At 41.1% G+C, this 23,982-nt stretch overlaps 1 protein-coding gene across 1 annotated transcript; it reads right to left on the bottom strand.

Annotated features, from left to right (window-relative positions):
* Positions 1-33: 33 nt before the first annotated feature.
* On the bottom strand, positions 34-21,270 carry prrt4b (proline rich transmembrane protein 4b). The gene is made up of 4 exons (XM_005451606.4): positions 21,159-21,270; positions 14,577-15,713; positions 8,607-8,729; positions 34-2,737 (listed from the first exon to the last, which is right to left on the bottom strand). The coding sequence occupies exons 2-4, from the start codon at positions 15,619-15,621 to the stop codon at positions 705-707; spliced, it is 3,201 nt and encodes a 1,066-aa protein (XP_005451663.1). The 5' UTR covers positions 15,622-15,713; positions 21,159-21,270; the 3' UTR covers positions 34-704.
* Between the last annotated feature and the right edge of the window lie 2,712 nt (positions 21,271-23,982).

Genomic DNA, 23,982 nt, shown 5'->3' with positions numbered 1-23,982 from the left:
ACCACATTTGTTTCAAGATATAAAGAAGCAAACTTACTATAAAAACAAATCTTTATTAAACAATATGTTGACAAAGTTATAGATGAACATAAATAAGTTAGTAAGCTGGTCATTAATATGCTGTCTGGATTGTTTATATAGAAGCATGTGATAAATAGCTTGTGCTTAATACCAGTAGAGGGCACTGCTGCATTATAACTGCAAATGCGTAGCTTAGTGGTATGTTTTTGTTGTTTTGATTTTTTTTTTTTAAGCTTGAAAAACTCCCATTCATTTGACATGAGAATTGATGATTTTGTAGAACTGGAAAGAGTCTGACTTCAGTAGTATTTAATAAGTGCTTTTTTCACTCACAGTACTATCTATTGGAATGTTGGAATGCGATAAAATTATTTGTACAAATCAGTTCTTGTTAGATTACCACTCACTACACGACTGTATCAAATGTCACTTGCTTTTATCAAACATGTAAAAGTTACAAATTACCATTTGGCTTTTGACATTCTTGGCACTTAGACCCTTTTATCTTTTTACCACATAACAAAGCCTTTCAAAAACTATATTTTGGCAGCTGTAGCTCTTCCATAGTGTATACACCACTAACCATGCACTATCAATTTGTAAAACTCCTGGACAGTCAGCTTGCTGCACATAGTAGTCACCCTAAAGTCCTCAGTATAACCCTCATTTGACCAGACTCTACTTCATAAATCAATAGTCTCACTGCAGATGCTCAAAGCATCGATTTGTCTGCAAACACTGATGAATTCCTCCTGGACAGATCGGTCTGCCTCTGTCGACGTGTCTAGGTCCAGGCTCTCTTGTGAGGCTGCTCCCAATGTGTGATAGTGCCTCTGCAGGTCTGCATGGCCCTGGTGGCCAGTGGATGCCACGTTACCCGTGCCGCCTTGTTGGAGAAGCTGTCGTGCATGTCTCTCTGGGCTTGCGCAGAGGACCAGCGAGCTTCCAAGAGAGGCTCGGTAGAGCGAAGAGGAGGAAGAGCTTCCCCTCCATCGTTCAGGTGATGAACAGCTGGAGGAAGAGCTCAGGGAGGGAGATGGTGGAGCACCTTCAACACCATTACCCTCAGATTCAGGTGGCTGGGGTTGAGAGGCTATCTCCACGCAGGAGGAGGTCCGATAAAGGCCAGCGTCGGCAGAGACAGGATCACAGAGTCCATTGCTGGGAAGTGTCCAGTGCTTGTTTACTGATTGGTCACTGCACTGAAAAGGCCTAGCAGGGCTGAAGAGGCTCATGGGAAACAAGGCCTCACTGAAGAGCGCCTCATCTATGCTGCGACGTAGGTTGATGGGTGAAGGCGGACGTAAGTCTGCGGTGGAGTCACTGGTGAATGAAGATGCACCTGAAGGCTCTCTGCCACCTGTATCTTCAGGTTTTTCTGAACTCTGTAAATCCATGTCCAGGTCTCGGTAAGCCAAAGCCCGGTTACTGTGGTAGAGGAGGTCCAGGCCATTCAGACTGCTGCCAAGTCTTTCGTCCACCAGAGTGTAAAGCGGGAGACTCTCAGTCTCTCCCAGTCCGATAGTGTCAACAATAGCTAGCTTCTCTTGCTGACTCAGGGTCCATTGGTAGCTTCCAGGCAGGATGGGTGACTTGGATGCCAACAGTTCGGTCCAACAACTTCCAGCAGCTGGAAGGTGGTCAGAACAATAAACTGGCTGTGCAACCACTAAGGCTAAGGTGAGACAAACCCCGAGCTCACAGAGTCTGCAGCTAAACTGGAACGCCCACCACGGCCAAGGATGGAAGACCTCCGCTCCACCCGCAACACCCATTGCATTGAGCATTGCGTATAACTGAAGTCCTGCACACGCCAATGAAAACAATGCTGAAAGACACACCGTTGCAGCAGCACGATCCCACTCCCTGCTTTCAGCAAAAGGGCAGCGGTTGTAGCGCTCAGCAGGTGTTGGAGATGTGTTATTCAGGTGATAGATGTGCTTTGAGTCTGCCCGCACGTAGATATAGAACACAAAATAGGCAGCTGATAGAAAAGTTGCCAGAGCCACAAAGGTTCCCCGGGAGATGAGTGACAGAAAGAGGCACAGAGGAGGCTTTTGCTGGTAGAACTTCAGAAATGTAACTGGACCAAACGCAGCGGCAAAATGCAGGACAACCAGGCAGGCCAGGAAACAGGGTCTCTGGAAGGCCGAGTAAGAAAGCTGCATCCGTGAGCGCATGGAAAGGAGAAGGAAAACCAGACCGAAAGCTGCAGTGAGGCAGGGAAACGGTGCTTCGTAGAGCATCAGTGAGGCCTCTGTGGAGGGTAGGCGGTCCTCGTGGCCATAGGCATCATACAGGAGTGAGAAGGACCTGGTACAACCAGCAGCTAATAGGAACAGGCTAACCAGAGCAAAGTAGCCACAACCGGATGGGCATCGCAGTGGTAAGCAGAGCAGATTCAGTGCTGAGGCTATCGTCAGCATCACAAAGACGCAACCAGCGCCGTAAATGTGGGCCTCCCAGGCCAGGCCCCACGTGGCCATGGCGCTGTTCCAGTCTGTGTACAAGGGCACCAACATCGGTGGAGCTGGGATCAGAAAGGGGCTGCTTGACTGGTTGATGGCAGTGGCGTTTTCTGTGGGCTTAATGTCCAAGTAGGTTATGGAATCCCACGTGGTGGTGGAGCGATTACAGCCTTCTTTAGCGACGTTGGTTGAGGTGGACATCCAGTCTTCAGTATACAGAAGTATATGTGGAGTTTCAGAGGGAAGGTCTACAAAAAGAAAAAACATAGAGATGATTCTGGAACATTAATAATTGAATGAGTATTCATAAAAACAGAGAAAAAGAAAATGCATAAACTTTGAATTGACAGTAGCTGTAAACATGTACTGACACTTTTATATCACTTGAAAATGCACAAATGGAGTTCTAATGAGAATACACAGAAGCATTTAATAGTAAAACTATCTGAGTCAGAAAACAAATGGGCTCAGGCCCAGGATGGTGAAAGTTCTCCTAATGTGCTAATCCTGTGTAAAATCTTGTAAGCAGTTCAAACCAAGCGAGGCCCAAAAGCAGAGGTATGCATGTGTGGCTGCGTGTGGGTGTGTGATGTGTGTGTGTGAGTGAGATCAGCCCACTCCGAACCACAAGAGCTAGTTCTTGCGTTACGTAAGCCATCTGGAGTTTCCATGCAGCTATAGTTAATTGTGATTTTGTTAGACATGTTTTAGCACTGCAAAGGAAGTGGCTTGGCTTTGTAAATTAAGGAGTAGCCATGCATATGTGTGTTTGTGCAGAATTTACAGAGATGTCTGCAAAGCTCATCTAAGCTATACATGTTTATGCACCTCAATTACTCGAATAGGATGTACATAAGGCACTTCACACAGCATAATGCCTCACAGATGGGCAATCAGACAAAGATTTTTCAGTCTTCTAGTCTCTGCATCACTGTGCTCCACATCCTGGTGCTTGTTCTTTTTCATAAAGCAGAACCGATACTGCAATTACCATGAAAAAGAGCAAAAACAACAACAAAAAAAGAAGGACCCATGCTAACAATGGAAGCTTATAAAGAATATGAATTCAAATGCAGCTGAAGAGAAACAGCTTCTAACTGCATATCAGGGATTTGCACACACACCCAGGATCATTAGTCATTCTGCTGCAGGCTTATCAGAGACAATAACTCCACCATATAAATCCAGGTGCTGAAAGAGACCACAGAGACAGGGACAAACGGGCAGGATAAACTGACAGCCTATTAAATCACACAGCAGGCAGATTTAATGAAGTGTACACTCGTAGATATATTTTGGAATCATTTACGTGTCAGAAAGTGATGTTTTTATTGATTAAAATATTGCCCAAGTGCAGATAAAAGGCACTCCCACTACTTTTGTCTGCAACAGTAATTGAAACGCATCTAGCGTTAACTGGAGAATCCATTATATCCGGTGGTAATCTTAAATGCCTGTTTAAGAACATGAATGTGTAGACTTTAGAACCGCAAACCCCCCAAATCTTTGCCTATAGGCCGAAGATGTCTAATTTGTTTCCTGAGTAAAAATAAAAGCGGAATTCATGTGGTTTTCTGAAGCCTTTCTCACATGTCTTTTATGGGTTATATTCTTGCGTTTCCCATCCCACCCTGTCCTGGTCACCTAATTCATTCTTTTGTTTTTGATTTTCCTTCAACTCCCGCCTGCAAAAAGGGAAACTCCCATAGGTGGGCTTGTTATTTTTGAACAGTGACAGTTTTCTTTACCAAATCCACTTTTCTCTTTGACAGCCCTGAGTTTTACAAGTCTCTTCCCATGCTTTATGTTTTGTGCTTTTCCTGGTGTTTTTCCAAGTATATAGGTCCAATGTATGGCAGCTGCAGTTTCTATTATGTTTAATATGCCCAGAGCAGCAGCTCCAGATGGAAATAGCCATTTCATTTTTTTTTTTTGTGCTCTAATGTGAAAACTCCTTTATTTTGTGCTTTCCTTGAAGCCCGTGTCTATATGTGTGTTCATTTTGGTGTGTTTATCATTGCATTTACATGGATTTGTAAGCTACTTGTGAACAAAGCCATCATTAGATCCCTATGAGCAGAAAAGGACTTTCACAAGTGCTTTAGCAAAAGCACCTCTCTGCTGTTTGCCTGTGTTTGTTTTGTCATTATTCACATTTATCTCCTGACCTCAGTGCTGAGTCACAGCCCCAGGTACTGATGAAAACATCAAGCCTGAGGAAATACGAGCCCACCGCAGGCTCACTTCTGCGTCTCTCAGTGTGATGCAGCAGTTTTATTTCACACCCTGAGCTGATCCAGAGCAGCGGGAGGAAACGCAAGGATCAATTTTTGTGAGTGGCTTTGTTTTGTTTTGTTTTTTTCACTTAAGTCTTGATGAAGCTTTAACAGCAAGATGCATTCAACATGGCTCTGTTACACATCTCTCTCTCTCTCTCTCTCTCTCTCTCTCTCTCATGATGATGCTGGATTATTAAGAGCAGGAAAGAGATTTAGATGTGCAAGTTTGCAGTCAGCACATTCACACCACATTCTGCTCTGCTAAGTACACGCTGTGCAACCATTAAGTCTGTTAAGCAAAATAGGAATAAACATCCTGTTCCATGCTGACATTTAATTTGCCATAATTCAGAATGACTGAATTATAAACACAAGCCCTGATGGGTGTGGAACAGAGACATGCTTTAAATTTGAAAACGCTCCAAGCAAATCTTGATTACCTGCCTAAACAAATGACAGAAACTAAACCACTTTTTTGACAAATAACATGAAGTGGTCAAACATTTATTACTTTCATAACCATCCCTGTTCTGTTTCATTATATTTACAGTACCTCGGACTGCTAGTCTGACAAAACGGGAATGCTAAAGACATGCAATATTAGTTGTGCAGCACTCAGTGCTGCAAAAGTCAACCTCATGATGCCATTATAGGAAAAGTCGGTGCTCACTAGTGTCATTAGAAGTCATTGTCTGGGAATGTGTAATGTCTGTAACACAATATTCAAGTCTGGACAAATGTGGTGGGCTGACAAGCACTGGTGCAATGCAGCAAGCATAAATAAATATCTAGAGATTAATCAAGGTCAGCAGTAAACCTTTCTCCAGTATAATGAAATGATAATTGGTTAACTGGTTAATTCAAACTCCACGTTGCATCAGTGCAAAATGCAAAAAACAAACAAAAAAAATCTTAGTTTGATTATTCTCAAATAAAAATAAGATAAAATTACGTTTAATCTTGTAAAAGTTATCGCACTAGCAGCATAGAAACAGTCTATGTACTCTCACCGACTCCAACTATGTCATCTTATCACAGCACACAGTAGCTGTGTGGGAAATGTGGTTCGAGTATTAAACAAACACATGGCTGCAGACATTCTGAATGTGGGGGCCACTGATAAAGTAGGTGTGTTTTAGTATATGCATTATGTCAATGACCTGTGTGCCCACTTGTCTGCTTTCCAGGGCAATGACTTGGATTCCACTGAGGCAGGCCGAGTGGAAAATCTGATGGGTATTGAATGATCGCCCTCTTTTGTTTCCTCATGTCAATAAGAGTCCCATCTGAGCTGCTGGCTGACTGGGCGGCCTCGGGAGGGTTTGGTATGTGCCGGCGGCTGCTCACTCTTGACTCGGACACACTCTTGCCTCTCATGCTGGGAACCTTTTAGACAGAAAGACTCCAAGAGGTCTTTTGTGGACTCTGAGGGGTTAGAACTATCAAAAACAAAGTGTAATCTTTTAATTACTTGAGAATAGTTCTGCTTGTTGGGATCACAGATATAAAATGAGCAGCTCTGTGAGACATACGATGGTGCTCTGAGCTCGCCGTTAATGGTAGCACACTACTGTAAAATGCTTACAGTGGCAGTGCTCCCATATTTCACAATGTTCAGCATTTTTGTGTTAGCATGGCAACGTTTAGTAATAAAGCTGTGTCACCTCTGGAGCTCAGACAAAACCTCCGCACAAAGACAAGGCATCAAATCTGAATGAATGGATCATTTTCGCATCTTCTCCCGTTTATGTGACAGCTTATGTAACAATAATTATTTGCCTTCATTGCAGTAGCAACAACAGATTTTCGAAAATGTGACTGCAGCAAGCTGCTTGTCATTATAGTTACTTGTGAAACAGTGCAGGTTGCTTATGGTTGTAACAAGACAGTGCCGCAAGGGAGAAGAGAGTTCAGATTTATTTGCCATTCTCTAACCTGAACTCTAGTGGGGGAGGTTTACACTCAGGATTTTATCCAACATAAGTACTTAAATCATCCAGTCGAGTTCCAAATCCACAGATGTGAACTTCTAGGTGGGGCTTGGGAAAAAAGTAGAGGAAAGTCACAAATGTTTAGAGGATTCCTACTTTTTAGACTATTAGCATTTCATTCAGGAGTCAACCAATCCACTGACTGGCATCTCTGTAGCCACACAAAATTGAAAAAAACAAAACATAAAAATCCTGTTTTGTACAGCTAATATTTATTTACTACCAGCACTTCAAGGTAGATAAAAAAAGGTCCTAGAGCTTCCTTAAGACAGTTCAGCCACAAAACAAATTAGCCAGCAAACCCCCAGTGGGAACAATATTGGTACACAGTGCTGTATTTATGTCTTCATTGCTTTCAGCCTTACTAATAAACCCTCAAAGGTCTCACCTGAGGTGCCTCACATGTCTACCAGCTAAGATAATGAAGTAGAAGGGTTCTTCTGATGATACGTGAACTCCAGCTACCCCACACCCATCTTTAATTCACTGCATGTTGATTCTGTATCACTAAACTATAGGACCCATGTAGTTTTCTTCTGATCGCCTTCATCTTCAATTTGGCTCACTTCAGAAAAAGCAATTTCGTGGGAGCTCATGGAGAAATCCGATGCATACTAAGGAGGGGCCAGTTGTGCTGGGACCTGTACGACTGAGGTTTTATCTCTCACTTAAACAGTTCTGCACAATGCAGCGGGCCTGCTTACACAAACAGAAGAGATTTTAGGATAACTTTATGCGGAACAGACATTCTCATCAGCACATTTATTTTATTTTATTTTTCTCTCTTGTTTTTTTTTTTATGCTTTAGGGACAACACTATTAAATAACAGATGCGCACACTAGTAATATTATTGTTTCATTTACTTACTTGCGAGCCATATTCAGCAGGTGGCACATTTGAAGTCTATTTTTGGAAAAACCACTTGACAGTATCTGCTATTCTGGGTGAGGTAATGTGGGTTACAGCTGCTTCTGTGAAGTGGGCTGAAAGTGAATCTCTTCAACAAATATCTGATCAGAAATCAACTGTATATGATTGACAAATAATTAGACTAATATGTGAATTTCACATTTATACTGTATCACATTCTTACAATTGATCTGATTTTGTTTTCTTTTTAATAGCAAGAGATGCAATGCACCTACAGTGTTGGATTTCCTAGTGAGTACTATTCTATGTGTACTCGCTTGCCAAAATACTTCCACCAGACTTTGCCTGTTTGAGCTGTAAAGATTCAGCCAGTGACGTGGAAATGTTTGAAGAAGATGCAAATGTTACTAAATTACTTTTTAAACTGTTGACAGCATGGTTCCAGACAACTGTATTATAAAAAAATCCACATCAACTAAGTAGAATGCAATTAATGCATTTATTGCTATTTTTTTCATTCTCTTTATTTAATTCAAAAGTGGATATTGCTTTGTTATAATGCAAAAAGATGACTAATAATGATAGTCATTGGCCAGCAAGATTCGTACTACTGCATGTTTTATTTTTGTAATAGAAACTGTTTTATTGGATCAATAATTATGTATTTTAGAAGCAGTACCTAGAAGTCTGTTCAGTGGTTGGGCATTGCTCCCTATCTGTTGGATGAGCACTTTTTCCCCTCCCATTGGAAGCAATTAGTAGCCTCAGGCAATAGATGCAGGTAATTGTTTCTCCCAGTCCTCTGACAGATTTATACATACGCAAACATTTAGAGGATGGCTTCTGAAAGTAACAGCATGCAGACTTTTGCTTGTCCTCTTAACAGTATGGCAGTGCAAACACATGCTTCTAAAATGGATTAGAGTTTTCAAGGAAGTTAGTGTTTGTTTACATCTCGAGGGATGTGTTTGCTCACCTGTCTGTTGTCGCAGCTCAGTGGACGGCGTGGACATGCCTGCCAAACTTATGTCAACATCATCGTCTGCAGTCGACGGAACCACACCTTTCTCATCCTCCTTATCCTCTTTGCCTGGAAGATCTGGGGAGACACGTGCAGTTTAACCTAGGCAAGAGCTCAAAGCGATCAATTTAATTAAAATAGCATTTTAAATAGCATTGGCATCTTTAAAGTAGTCTGAGTTAAAGAGATTAGCTTACCCAAAGAAAACTTAACCCTCTCTGTTCTCTGCTCAAAGCATGTCTGAGGTTTAACACTGTAGCAAATGGAAGAACTACATTTCTTAACCCAGTTCTGTCAGGGATCGGCCTATCACCCACTTAGTTGTATTCAGTCATCCATAGCATAGCACAGTGGAATAGGCCTGTGTGGTCTAATTACATTGACATCCTTATGTGTATGTGCATGGGTGTGTACATCCTGGTCCACTGCAAATCCAGACTGTGTCTAGAGCTGCTGCGTTCCATAAAGAAGACAAAGAGGAAAAATGTTGCAAGAAAGCGGCGAGAGAATGTTAATGTTAACAACTACACAAAAATGCCATACTGTTCTTTTCCCTTTAGCTCAGTATGGTTGAATCACAAAATATTTTCATAGTTAGCCACCCACACAGGAATTGTGTGTTACAACAGTCACAAAGACAGAAGAAAAGATTTAGGGCGCTGAATGAACCTGTTGGGAAAACCGGATGAGCTGACTATGTAATGAAGCCAGGGATACAAGGTACAGTTTTAGGCTACAAGTTCAGAATTAATATTAATGAAAAAAATACCAAATAAAATGGGAGATAATGAGTTGTGAAAAAAATCAGAACAGCTACAAAGCAATGCAAGCCTCTATCTTAGAGACTAATCTAGGTCAAGCAGATAGTACCCGAGTCATCTGTTAGTTTAAAAAGTCTCACAATAAATCGGTTTCACACAGCGAGAGCTACAGCTCAGCCAAAAAGAGTAAGAAAAAAAAATGAGACAAATATAGCTCATATAGACACCCACACAGCAGAATCTCACACTACAAGTTTGTATTTTAAGTTTTTGAGCTAAATTTCAAAATACTATTAAAGTGTCTTCTTTGCTTACGTTATTATATTTCAGTCTATCTGAACAAATGATTAGTAGGGAAAAAATATTGTATTTGATGAGGGCATATTACACATTTCCTTTTTATTTCATTACATATGCTTGCTATGCTTGTTAATGTTTAACAGGATCAGTTTTTCAAATAATATATAAAACTCTGTGTTTGTTCTGGGCTTTTTCTCTGGTCTAGCTCTGTTTGTGGAAGCCAGGAAGGGATAGCAAATCAATTCAATTCAGTTTTATTTTAATGGTGCAAAATCATAGCAACAGTTTCCTCGAGGTGCTTTAGATTTTAAGGTGAAGACACTACAATGATCCAGAAAATCCCATCAATTAGATGAACCCCTATGAACAAGCACTTTGGTGACAGTGGGAAGGAAAAACTCTCTTTTAACAGGAAGAAACCTCCAGCAGAACCAGGCTAAGGGACTGCAACAGTGACTCATCTAGCAAACATCACAAACACAAACATCTAAAGAACTGCAGGCCTCACTTTCCTCATTTTCCAGTTAGGGTCAGTTTGGGGGAAAAAAGTGGCATACATGGGAAAGTTCCAAGGTTTTCCTACTGCTGTCCACAGAAAATATTTTCTGTTGGTGGTAGTGTGATGGTCTGGGGCTGCTTTGCTTCTTCAGAACCTGGAAAACTAGCTGTAATAATGGAGCCATGACTTCTACTCTCTACCAGAAAATCCTGAAGCAGAATATCCAGCCAACAGTTCATGAACTGAAGCTCAAGCTCACTAGGGTAATGCAGCAAGACAATGATCCAAAACACGCCAGCAAGTCCACCTCTGAATGCCTCATAAAAACAAAATAAAGATTTTGGAGTGGCTTAATCAAAGTCCAGGCTGATATCTGACTGAGGTGCTTTGGCATGAGGTTCAACAAACCTTCCAATGTGGCTGAATTAAAACAATTCTGCAGAGAAGAGTGGGCCAAAATTCCTCCACAGCAATGTGAAAGACTCATTGCCAGTTGTCACAAATGCTTGATTGCAGTTTTTTTCTGCCAAAGGTGATGCAACCAGTTATTATGTTTAGCGGGCAATTGCTTTGTGTTGCCAGAAATGTAAGTAATATATTCTCACTGCAATTTTGTCATTATTCTGATTGTTGTAAATTTTTTCACAATTAAGTTCAACTGATAATTTCGATTTTTTAGGGAGCTAATGTTATGTGTGTGTACGCCACATCTAAATCACTACAGATCTGCAGTGCAGGCAGCGATTAAACTACAACATCAAACAAGATCTGCTAAAAATGAGAAAGAGAGAGTGACGAGAGAGTTCACTCACTCAGATCTGTAGCTCATCACAAACTGATGACCAGCTTTTTAAAGAGACTGCTGAAATTGCAAAATAAAACAGTAGACAGTTGACAGGGATGTATGAGCTAAATATGGATGTGCTAACTCTCCACTTTACTTATTAAACAGCTCAACTTTCCACACCTCTGCTGACTTATCATTTATGCTTCTACCTAATTAGTACATCCATAATTTTCTTTGGTCTCCGTGACCTTAAAGTCTCATTCAGTTGTTTTTCAGTCACAGCAGAAAAGGAATGTCTCAGTGCCTTCCTCACCACAGGCTATAGCTTGATATAATTCAATTCATTTATGGCCACCCAAAATAAAAATAAACACAATTAGCAGCAGTGGCGAGTTTAAGTGTACCACAACAACACAGTGTATAGTGATGATGGAGCTCCCCTTTATCTTTAGCTACCAGAAATGATAAACAGGAGATGATGTTGCACTCCATTACTCTTTGCTTATCTATAAAAATCCTTGTGTGAGTTGATGAAACGAATAAATGCAATGGTTTGTAAGAAATTTACCGATAATTAGTTTCATAACAGTGGCGCAATAAAGTTTCTCATCTTGAATTTTGCTTCTAATGTGACTTACTTGCGCAAAATTGCATCATGTTGTTGCTAATTTGGTTCATCTTTAAGGCAGCAACACAGGAACTCAGAGCATCTCTTACTTTAAAATCAGTCTGAGCTAGAGTATTAAATCACCCCTATTGCTTAATATATGTTCCTCAGCCAGTTCTTTTCATGAAGTTTATTCAGCCTAAGAATTGTGTGTCAAATCCTAAAAACAAACCAGGCTGGTAAAGCAAGTATTGTGAGAAGATTAGCATAATATGTAAGCCCCAGCAGTGTTCTCTATTTGCACTGAAGCCCATTTTCCATGTAAAATCTATAAAAGGCCATCAGATATTCATGTCACATGCTCTGTATCCATTTCCATAATCAATTACTCTGTCATTGGCCACGCTTTAGTAGTTGGGTACAGTGCTTGGATCACAGAGACAATATATCCTTGGAGGTATTAATGGAGTGTGCTAAGGGTCTAGTCTCACCAATGACTATTAGTGCGGTAATGGAAACAGGGAGGAAGGGAAAGAGAGCAGGGTAAAAGACAGATGCTTGGATGAAAATTAGCAGCAGTGGTTTGAGAAAACCAACATTTTCACCCCTCAGTTCTCTTCCACTCCTTTTTTCCCCCCCACTTTCTCTTCTCATAATTGACCTTGCTATGGCTGTTTTCATCACTGTTTTATTTTTACACCTGACAGCCTCCTCAAGGGCAATGCTCCCTCGATCAATGTAACTCAACCCCCCCGTTTTTTCTTTTTTTTTGTGGCGAAGGTGTCCAACACCTGAAACAATTCACCCCATGCAGCTTTCAAATAAATTACAACATCAGGATAAAGTATGATAACACAGAGCTGCTATGCTGTCAGTTTCCTATTAATCTCCACTTGTGTCCTTTGGTAACGTGTAATAATTTAAACACTGCATGACTCCAGTCCAGTAGCACATCAGTTAGTCTTATGTTACTGGTTTACGTTTCTTTGTGAATGATCAGAAGCTTCTCAGCTTCTCATTCAACCTTTAAAGCAACAGCCGACATTTTTATCCATGAAACGAGGAGACAGGGGTTTGTGTCTGTACAGAGAGAAAATACATGGCCAAAAGAGAGGAGGGAGGAGACTAAATGGCAAGAAGCATGTTCAGCATCCATGAACAGCGACTGGCGAGCGGATGGTCCCACAGGAGAGGCGGTGGTTTCGCTGAGCGTGCGCTTAGAATACTGATACATGAACACAGCAGCCCTCCCCACCCACCTTCTGTGCTGTATCTCACCACACCACGCACAGCTAAAAAACAAGTGCAGACAACACTGATCACGGCAGACAAAACATAATAACTGTCAGCTTCAATACCCGCAGCCAAAGCAGACTGGGTGATATGGGATTGGGAATGGTTGCATTCCAACACTGCTGTTGCAGAAAAAAACATTCATGGAGGAACTGTAATCTCAAGATTTTAACATAACAACACTATAAACTGCAAGTATCTTGATGAAGCTCAAAAATCTTTTCTCAAATCTGTAAACAGCACATGGCAAAACAATTGGATTTCAAGGTCGAAGGCTGATCTTGAGCTTTTGAGAGAACCAAAGTGCTCAGAAAATTGCAAATGAAGACATTTACAATTTTGTGATAAACACAAAAAATACAAAAACTGGAGGAAAACTACTCAAATGGCAAGTTTGATGTTTTTTAAATAGGTAAGTATAAACACAGCAGCATTTAAATATATTTGTAATTGGCGAGTATCTAAAGTTGAGTTGAAAATGTATTCAGTTAGTGATTTAAATGAACTAAATCCAAAAAATGACATTGGGACAGTGAATACATAAGAACATCAAGTAACACAATTTCATCCCGATTAATCTTATAACTCCTTTGCCGAATTGTATTTTATAAACAACTTAAAAATTATATTTGAAGTAAATTCCAACATTAACATATATCTGATGTATTTGCAGAAACACAAAATAGTTGTGTCCTACACAAGCTAGGACACTGCTGTGTGTACCCATCCACCAAACAACTGCTGAGAATAATCGACTCATCATTTTCCAGCCCGACCTTTGACCCCACATGATGAATGTGTCTGTACTTGGAGGAGGATCTCCCTCCGAGGGCTCGTTAAGTATTCAGACCCCAGACTGCCACCAGTGGTTGGGGGATGGGACAGGGATAAGAAAGTATTGCCTCGGTGTCGCGTCCAGGTCTCCTGCGACAAAAAAGGCTACCAGAAGCTATTTCAGATTAACATCTTTTGCTTTATACGCACGAGGAGAGCAACTCCTCTTCCCCCTTCCTCACCCAGCAACCCCCACAATATTTAAACAAAATAACCTCCCTTTTCTGGTTTTAGTATAAGCAATGCTGGAGTTGATCTGCTGATGAAAACACATTATAGGTGGTTAAAGAGATAATTTCTTTTAGTAGGGTGGCCCAAATTACTCACTGGAAGCAATTGTGCAATGTGAAATTAACTTGGGGTATAGATGGAACCAGTAAACAACAACACAACACTTGAAGTACCATTTTAACCACCCACAACATTTTACTCAACACATTCTGATCATTTCTTCTCCCTTGATGCTTTGGAAATATAATAAAGACGTGTCATTTTGTCAATGGTTTCAACATGTTTTACTTATTAAGCAACTCTCACTTCTCAAAACCATCATCACGCTGGCAGTTAGATTCAATCCATTTATCAAATGCTGAATATCGTGTGTGATAATTTTAATGCTGATTTCCATCTCGTATTCAGTGACTGTTTACAAGGATTCCTCTGGATCTGGGTTTTATGCAAATTTCTGACCTTTGACTTCTTGCCATGTCAAACATGTCATCGATCAAGCCAATCTGTCTGCAGCCTTTTTGACAGCCATTTATTGAACACTAAAGACCTGTCAACACATGATTGATCACATCTTTCAAGTCAATCCAGCTACTATTGATTTAACTTTGCTTACCTCCAATTGGTAAGTTAACCTTTTGGATCTGAGTTGTGCTTGTTATGGATTCCAGAACTGGTTTATGATCGATCCCCGGGGCACTAGACATTACCCCTGGCTCCTCTGCCATGGCCCACGACCTGGCCTCAGTTCTGCTTTGAGTTGTGTGGACTTCTGATGTAGTGAAGTCTCCAGCTTGGAGGGTAACGCTAACAGATGCATCTTGTGGTTCTCTGCTAAATATTGTTTCTGGGGTAGCAGTGTGAGCAGCCGGCCCCAGGTTGTGTCCCATGGTCAGCGCGGTCTCCACGAGTCCTGGGTTTGTTGTTGTGGTTTGAGCTACTGCCGATGTCAAGGCAGTGGGAACTGTGGTTTCTGGTGCTATTGTTGAAGGGTTCTCTGGAGAAAAATCTTCATTCGCCAGAGGAACACTGTGTTTCTCTTGAAGGTGTTGTGCGGTGGCATTCATGCTGGGCTCAGCTACCCATGTTGTGTCCCATGGTGGGTGGGTATGTGTTGCATTCTGTTCAGGAGCGTTAGTGCTGGTGGGACTGTTGGTGAACAGAGTGTTTCTGATAGAGACGCTTGTGGGAGAGTAGGAGTCGGAAACAAGAGTATCATTGTCACTCAGAACTATGCTGCTGTGTGGAGAATCTGATGTTCCTGTGGGAGGTGATTCGCTTCTTATCTTAGTCACGCTGTTTAGGAGCCCCTGAGTCAAAGTGGTGGGTGACTGAGATGCTTCAAAAATGCTTTCGTCTCCAGATCCTGAGCCTTCTTGGACTTGATCATTTGATTCTGTCAGCCCTTTGGCAGGTGTGGTCACTGCAGCTACCTCTTCTTTACTATCTTTACTATGTGAACCCCTATAAAAGGGATTCTCGAACTCGAACGGCAGTTTGGGAAGGGAAGGGAGCCACCAATACGAGCTGACTTTATTTTCAGGTGGCTTTTCACTTGATGCCGTCGATCCCCAGGGGGCCTCTTCATCAGCCGCAGCCTCTCTGTGAAGTAGCAAAAAATACCAAAAGAAGAAGGCCAAGGTCCAGTAGAGGCGAAGCATGCTTTCGACAGTGGTGCGCAGATCCGTCACATGTTGTTCTCCATTCTCCTGCTCCCTGAGATGGGTCTGGCTGGCTTGCCAGCAAATATGGCCTAGAAGACAAGAACACAGAGGACATCAGTGACACACTTTTCATCCACTCCTTGGCGGCTAAATTTGAGTTGATGAAAACTTGATAGAATTTGCATCTGTTCACTTTTCAGTTTTTGTGTCTTAGAGCATGACCAGCTTCTGAGCTGTTTTTCCAGGCCATAAAGCAAATTTTTGGGAAAAAAAAGTATAGAAACGATGCCACTCATTACAAATGACTGCTGAAGTTAGCAGGCTTAAAAAATACGTCAGCCACCACAAATCACAACAAGACCTTAAGTATTATGGACACCCCACAATTAGTGGTATTCTGTCAGATGCCGTGGTCAGTATTTATGTCATGCTCTTGCTCACATGCTTACTGTGTCGCAGCGGTTGGGCTGTTACATGGACTGATGAATTAGAGAAGGAACTTCCTTTCATATACATCCTCTTCTATAAGGAGTGGTTGAGAAATAATGTATAAGAGTTGGGTTGGGGGGAGGTTAGACTCTGAGAAGAATAGAGAGACCACTTATTCTTTTGTGGAGCATTGAATGGTTCAAAGTCACTAGCCTGTTGCCTCAGTGAAAAGACTGGAGCACCTAAGGAATTTCCCCTGTGAGAACAACAACCTGTATGCATAGCTGTACTTAACTCCCTCCTCAATAACTCCCAGCTTTGGTCTTGCTCTCTTTCAATCTCAGATTTATTTGTTCTTTAAAGCAGTGGAGAAAGGTCTCTTTGTGTGGGAGTTAAAAAAAAAGCATCAATATTCACAGAAAACTGCTATCACAGTCAAGCTTCTCTACCGTGCTCTCATTGTATTTATCAGTCATGTCACACTTCCTCTTCATTGTCAGCGTTTCTTTTTCGCTATGACAAGTTTATTTAAATCCCTCTTTTTTTTCCAAAGCACTGCCTGTTAACTTTGATCTCTCAAGTGTTGCCGTTTTCTTTAGCACGCATACAATTTAGATCAATAAGCCACTGCTTATCCCGATGTCTCTGGATTATTTCCTGTGATCAGGAAAGCAGGGCTTTGTCCAGCCATCAACCCTTCTCTTCCCTGCCTGAAGGAATGAAATCAGCCAGAGCACACAGTCAGATGCTTAGATATGAAGACTGAGAACTGGAAGGGGGGGCAAACATGAAGCTTCCCACACACTCCCCACTTTTAGCATTTTGACTGAACAGCATGAAAATCCGATTCCAAGGAGGTGAGAATGTTTTTAGATGGCTGTGTGTTCGAGCTTGCCCCAGCCAACCTGCATACAGTCGCATTTCATGCATGCAGTGATATGAGTGATACGATTGTAGATGAATTTGGATCTGACTCTGCGTGTTAGTACAACTTGTTCGCCTACATGTACTGTACTGTAGTAGATCCACACACCCACGCTTGCACTCTCCTGAATTCTTCAAGACATTCTGACAGCAGTTTGTAAAGGCCCAGAAAACGGGAAAAACATCTAGTTGAAGCACGGGGCAAATTATCTTTCATCCCTAGTTGCCCTTTTGTTGATTTGATGTATAAATCATCAATTATTTACACACTGGGTTAGTATGTATAATTTATTTTGGTTAACATTCTCACATTTCACTTCAGTATCACTTTCATTTAGTATCCTGCAGTGTGGTAAATGGGAAACTCATGTAGACTCATGTCGAGTGCAAAATGATCGCTTCCCTTAGCGTAGCGATTGCACAGCTCTCAAATAATCATGATATTTCCTATGATATCAGCTTTTCAGAGCATTCACTGGAAGCAGTTGTGCATTTCAAAGCATACTTTGCTAGATCTTGGATTAAACAACTAAGACATTTTTCATGCATGTTCGTCAACATCAGGATTATTCTTGTATCCAACATACGTAAAATTTTTAAATTACCTTTCAAGTTATAATATCAGAGGATGTCCAGGAGATACACAGTAAAGTTTGCATGCATTTGGATTTGTGTTTCCAGTAACTGTGTTTCCTCGTTTTGAACTATGTTTCAAAATAAACATTTTCTTTCCAACAAAGTCTTGAAGTCTTAAAGTGCCTTAAAGTTTAAAGGACCAATGAGGCAGATGCTAGATGGGCCGCTACATTCATCTGAAGTTTGGTTTGTGGTGAGAAAATAGGTTTGTCAGAGCCAAAAAAAGAAAAGAAAAAAAGATGAGAGCGGTGACAGAAAAGCAATACTTAAGCAATAATTAATAGCATAAAGCAGTTTACAGGTGAGGGTAACTTCGGTCATGTAGTATTTCTTTGTGGGTGACACATTTCATGTGCATGTTCTCACATGACCTTATAAAAACTGATGCCAAACTGAAGCTTTAAAATGTAAACAAAGCAGCCTACAAGTAATGTTCAACCACAAATTGTCAGAGTCAAATTTAAACAATCTTATAATCTTACTACAAACCACCAATTATTCCAAAATCCTATTCAGCTTGAGCTTTAATGCCACTGCCTTTAACATTCCTGTTACCATTCTTCCCCACATCAAATACACGCCTGCTGTAGGCATTGTCTGGTTTGACAGGCAGTCGAGTAAGTGGAAAGGAGCTATAAAAAAGTGGCTGTGGGGAATATGCAAGTCCCTTCTATTATTTTGCTGCCGTTTTGTCTCACTGCTCCTGACAAAGATGGTGGGGAGCCTGGCACTGTAGTGTGCTCAACGGAGCAGAGATAGAGAAAGATGGACCGAGAACAAGAGACAAGGGCAGGCGAGGAGAAGAACAACACCGTGTTGACATTCAATTGTGACATTGTTAGTCCAAGAGAGCAAACTCTGCGGCAGTCTCCTTGATGCTCATTTTAGTTTGCTGCCCAGAACCTCTTTTATTAACTCTGTCAACAGACTCCTGGCTTTCATTTTAGTCTCAGCGTGTCTGTGTTTACAAGAAAGCACATACCTCATATTTTCTCTGGGACCATTAGCTACCTGACAGTCAGCTTTCAACGTGGTGCAGCACGTTTCTCCATGAAACATATGCTGTTTCTAAATTAATTGGAACTATCGCAGGACAACCCCTTCTGTTATCAGTGCACTCAAAATTTTGTTTAAGTTAGTCAAACAAGAAATATAAACCTTGTAACTGAAGTAGAGGCTTGGGTCTTTCTAGCGTGATTGAAATGGAGAGACTCTATAGCGAGGGGAGTCGCAAATAGAGATGAATTGACTGCAGCCAGCGTCATTACTATTTAACAAACCCTCTATGAGCACGGGAAGGTCTGAGGATCAATGACATAGTCCAGGATAATGGAGTAATTTACCTCCCTGCAAATGGCTACTGTTGTGTGTGATAGTTGTTTTTTTCTGAGTCTGCTGTGTGGGTGTACATATTTACAAGCCCTAGTTTTCACTCTAGTATTATTTCCATGGTTATGTGTAGGTGCAATAGCATACAAGTGCACGTGCGTCCTCCCACGTGCCTTTGGGCCCTCTGTTTTTCAAATGCAACTCCCATCTAAAGAGCAAACTTAAGTATGTTATATTTGAAAGGATTTTTTAAAATCTTGGGAGTTAGAAGGCTTTCCATATCAAGCAGGCACTGAACAACCAAGGCAATTTGAATGTGTGACTATCAAAAATTTGTGTTATTGTGCTTTAGAGCCTCATATGCAAATATTCTGATACTTTACCCTCCTTTATTATCTTTCAGAACTACTATATTATCTTTGCTCATGGTGTGTAATAATAATTGTGTGGCATTAAATGCCATAACAATACTGCAAACTAAAAAAAAAGGAAATGACTCAGTTAATTCAACTTGCAATTCTGCTTCCATAGTAGCGTTTCAACATCTTGCATTACACAACCAGTACAGGATGGGGATGACGCTTTTGTTTTTCTTCTGAGAGCTGTTGGCAGCTTTCTTTAGGCAGCTGAAATGGGCGACACTTAAACAACCAGAGTAACTGTTGTTGGAAGAGGCAAAGAAGTCAGACACAGTGGGAAGTAGCATTAAATCTGCATTATTTCTATTAGATCAGGAAGTAAGACAACTTTCCTAGTGATAAACCTAATATAAACATTATAAACAATCATTCAGTATTTGCAACAACACAGGGAGAGAAGTGATAAATCTATAAGCAAGCGCTTATGTGGGCTTCAGTATCTTGCTCAAGGACATACAGACTACAGGAGTTAGGGATCAAACCATCAAATCTCGTGAGCTACAGTTGCCCCTGTTTAATTTTAATCTTTCTTCATTTGTCATCATTTTAAAATAATTTCTCCATCTGTTGTCCTACACTGTAACTAATGTGTTCGCAGCAACATGCGCACAAATGGAATTGTGCAACCAGTCAATAGTGCCTGGACATTATTGACCATAATGAGAGCTGTTCTCATGTCTAAGAATAGCTAAACCCATCCACATGTGTCCAAATAGGCAGCATCATAAGCTGGACTCCCAACCGGGTCCCGTTGGCTTGACAACCAAACAACATCCTGAGTCACTGTATTTACAAACAAGATTAATTCCTTGCTATTTTCACTTGCAGGGCTTCCACTTCCACATCCACTTCCACGTGCAAGAGTACTCTGATGGCATTATCTTTTGGTTCTGGCATTCTTTTTCTAATGTATTTTTTCTAATGTATTCTAAATACCACCTCTTTAAAAAAAATGCCAGTTTGACCAGCCCTGAGATAGATCTCATCAATCTCTTGATTGAGAATGACATTGTAGTGGGTTAATGCTTGTGTTAGCTCTAGAGCTGATGAATGCAGTGAATCCGCTTATTATAGAGGACGCTTTCAAACACAGGCTTTCCACAGGCTGCCTTTGCCATGGTGACAGCTGAAGCCAAAGACGTCTTGTTAATCCCAGGAATTTGAGCACCTTCTGGATTACGCTGTTCGGCTTCTTGGAGCGTGTTGCTCTCACATGTAAATGGGCAGTCTGACACACACACACACACACACACACACACACACACACACACACACACACACACACACACACACACACACACACTCAAAAAAACCAATCGATTCTTGCAAGAGCATTTGCTGGTTTGCTAACTCCAAAACGCACATACATACATCTGTACACCCTTCTAAAACGAAGTGAGTGAATATAGATACAACTGCTAAACGAAATCACAAGAGTGAAATTGCAGATGCCAACATCTTTATATGTCAGATTTTTCCAGATGCCTCACTGACAGGAACACACATACACATATATTTAGCCCTTACTCATCTTCGAAATCCAGATGTTTATAAGAATCTGCACACCAACATCAACCACAACCACTCCTCTTATATATGTTTGATGAAATCCAGTATGTTTGTGAGTATCAGTGTGTAAAACTGCAGCTAGAGTGTGTATATCAGCATGCAACTGCCTGCATTATAGGAGTCATACCCACACATCCCTTATTATTGGTCAAGACCACCTGATTAAAATACACATACAGAGAGAGACAGAGAAAGGAAAAGGACGGTGAAAACATGTCAGGTGCTTACCCGCAGATGTATGAAATAAGATCCACAGCCAGCGGTGTTCGAGTGTGAGTGCTGCAGGCGAGATCGTGTTTCTGAGCCTATGTAGGTTTGCCTGTGTGGAACAGAGTTCCAGTCTCCCACCCTCCCTCCCACTTGCTCTCGCTCCCTCTCTCCCTCTCTCTCTCTGTCTCTTTCTATCTCTCTCACTCTTTGCATCTGTAGTCCACTGTGTGGCCACCATCACAATGCCTGTGGTCACACCTCACTGGGCAAATTGTTCATCAGCGGAGATGACCCGCAGCCGTGGACAAACACACATGCTTAAAAATGACAGACGCAGCCTTTAACATGCATGCGCACACACGGGCAAAAAGCTGCCGGTATCCAGTTGCAGCAGTTTTTAAGGCCAGAATTAATATCACTGATGGTGCTGATGAGGATGTTTTTTTTCACAATCACAAGCACACAGACTCAAAGCACGTGTTCAGATTATGTTAAGTTCTCAGTGTCCTCAAGCTGTCCTCAAGTAAAACCTAAATGTGATCTGACGTCCTTGTAACTAAGGTGTGAGTGGGATTACAGCAGTCTCCTTTGTAACAGCTTGACCCATTCAACCACTTTGGCCTCCTCCTCCTCTTTTGCTCTCTATAGACACTTTAATGTCAACATGTGTATTTAACGGTTTTTTAGTATTATATCATTTCTTGGCAGGATAAACTCACCTGGTTACACAATGACACTGCTTTAACAAAATACAACTTGTGCAGAAACACGAGAGAGGCGGATACAAATTGTAAACAAGTCAAACAGTTTACCACATTTTCCTCAAACGTTTTTGAAGTTGCCACTATTTTCTACCCTACATTTGTGAGCTATAAATGCCAACAAAACTCTCACATCTGTTCGTTTCCCTGCTTTTTCTCTCCCCCAGCATTGCCACATTTTCAGCCACATACCTCAGCAATTGATTTGGCTTGTAATCACATGTTTATGTCCAAAGCCTCTTTCAATATGTGCGCTTTGAAAGATTCTGTTTGTGTTAACTTAAGAACTAAAACAGATGTTTACTGTTTTAATTAAATTTTGTTGCAGGTCTCTTTTGGTGCATGCTGTCATTGGACATCGGTCCTAAAGTACATCATTGTCTCATATCGATGCAACGCCCACAATTTGTAGACTGCCAAAAACAGATGTGTAGTGTTAGTGATGTAAGTCAAGCTTAGCTCTCAGTCAGATTCTACACATCCTTTCAAAAAATCTCAAACAGGGTCTGCTATTTTACTTGCTTTAGCATACCTACAATTGGTGCTAGCTCTACAAGCCCCTTTGCAAGCTACCTACCTATAACCTGTGTTTTATGCTGTGTCCATTTTAATCAGTGTAGGGCTTCAGCACCCTCAGGTGATTTGACATTCAACTGATGAAGCTTTAATAAAAAGCTCAAGTGTGTGCAGTAGCTCCCTTGTAGTGGGAAGTCTTGGTTCATGCATCCTTACCAATGTGTCTCCAGCTCTGCCTGCCTGGTCCAAAAGGTAAAGCTTACCACCTTACAAGCCAGGCTAGAATACCGACAGAGCAGCTCTTTAAACGTTTAAAAATTCCCATTCAAACTCTGAGCAAGAACTAGCATATCAATTGAGAACAACTAACACGGCAAACCTGGCTACTTGAAACCTATAAAACAGTTAATTAATTGCAGGCATTGCAGTAAATTTTGTGGTTTTGTGTGTCTTTATCCATCTACAACTTCTTTAAAGTAAATAATAAGTGCAAATTTAAGCTCTATGTATGAGTGTGGTAGGGTGGAAAAGGGTAGGGTGGTCCCAAAAATTCTAAATCGCTAAATCTAAATTATATCAGCAATTCTGCATTAAAATCTAAGTTTTTATATATAATTTCTATCAGTAACCATCACTTACATAAGGTAAGGGACGGCACACCTTTATTTTGTTTTTCTGCAATTTTTGCACGCTTGCACTTTATTTACTCCTCTGCTAATTGTCTGTTACATGTTATATGTAGCACCATGGTCTTGGAGGAACGTTGTCTCGCTTCATTGTGTACTGTACCACTGCACATGGTTGAAATGACAATAAAGGCACTTGACTTGACGACTTGACTAGATTTGACCTTTAAGCCAGTTTAGCACATCGTTTTGTGAAATGGTTCCACTTTTTTTTAATCTCCATTGACATCTATGGTGTCCAAAGAGAGGATGCTACTCTTGTGCATTACCTTTGGTACAGCATTCCCCAGATCTTTGCCTCAGTGATCCCCAGGAAGTACCTAAAAATAGGAACAATCTGCCCAGTCCCAGAGCTAGGAAACATAATTTCCTGAACAGTTTCTGAGTAGTCCTGCCTGTGGTGAAGCCCCATCCCCAGCGTCACCCACCAGCATGGGCAAGAAAGCCTTAATAACATATCTGACCTTGGCTCTCCTTGCTATTTTTAACCACCTTTACTTTACCCTGGTTTGATCAAAGACCAGTTTCCTTACAAGTACTTACTCTACTTAGAATTGCATTGTTTCTATTTTTATATGAAATATCTTTTTCTGTACTCTGTTGTTCTGACCTCCTGACCATATACTTTTAGCCTACTGTACTGTGTGTATAATGAACTGACAAAGCAAATGCATCTTCCATGCTAAACCGGACTGAAGAAGAATAAGCACACTGTATACTGAGTACTAATACACACTTTTGAGATGGGTTCATGTCATACAATCTAATCATTTTGTAAACACTGTAGATGCTAGTGCTATGTAGTGTGCAGTTTAAGGTTTTGCTTCACAGAAATTGTCTGACATTTGTGTTGGACCTTTAAAAGTTGAGGTCAGCACA

The sequence above is a fragment of the Oreochromis niloticus genome, linkage group LG17, assembly GCF_001858045.2.
Source record: "Oreochromis niloticus isolate F11D_XX linkage group LG17, O_niloticus_UMD_NMBU, whole genome shotgun sequence".
In the NCBI taxonomy this organism is placed as follows: Eukaryota; Metazoa; Chordata; class Actinopteri; order Cichliformes; family Cichlidae; genus Oreochromis; species Oreochromis niloticus.
The sequence above is the reverse complement of the archived record's forward strand: the minus strand, read 5'-3'. Positions and strand labels throughout refer to the sequence as shown.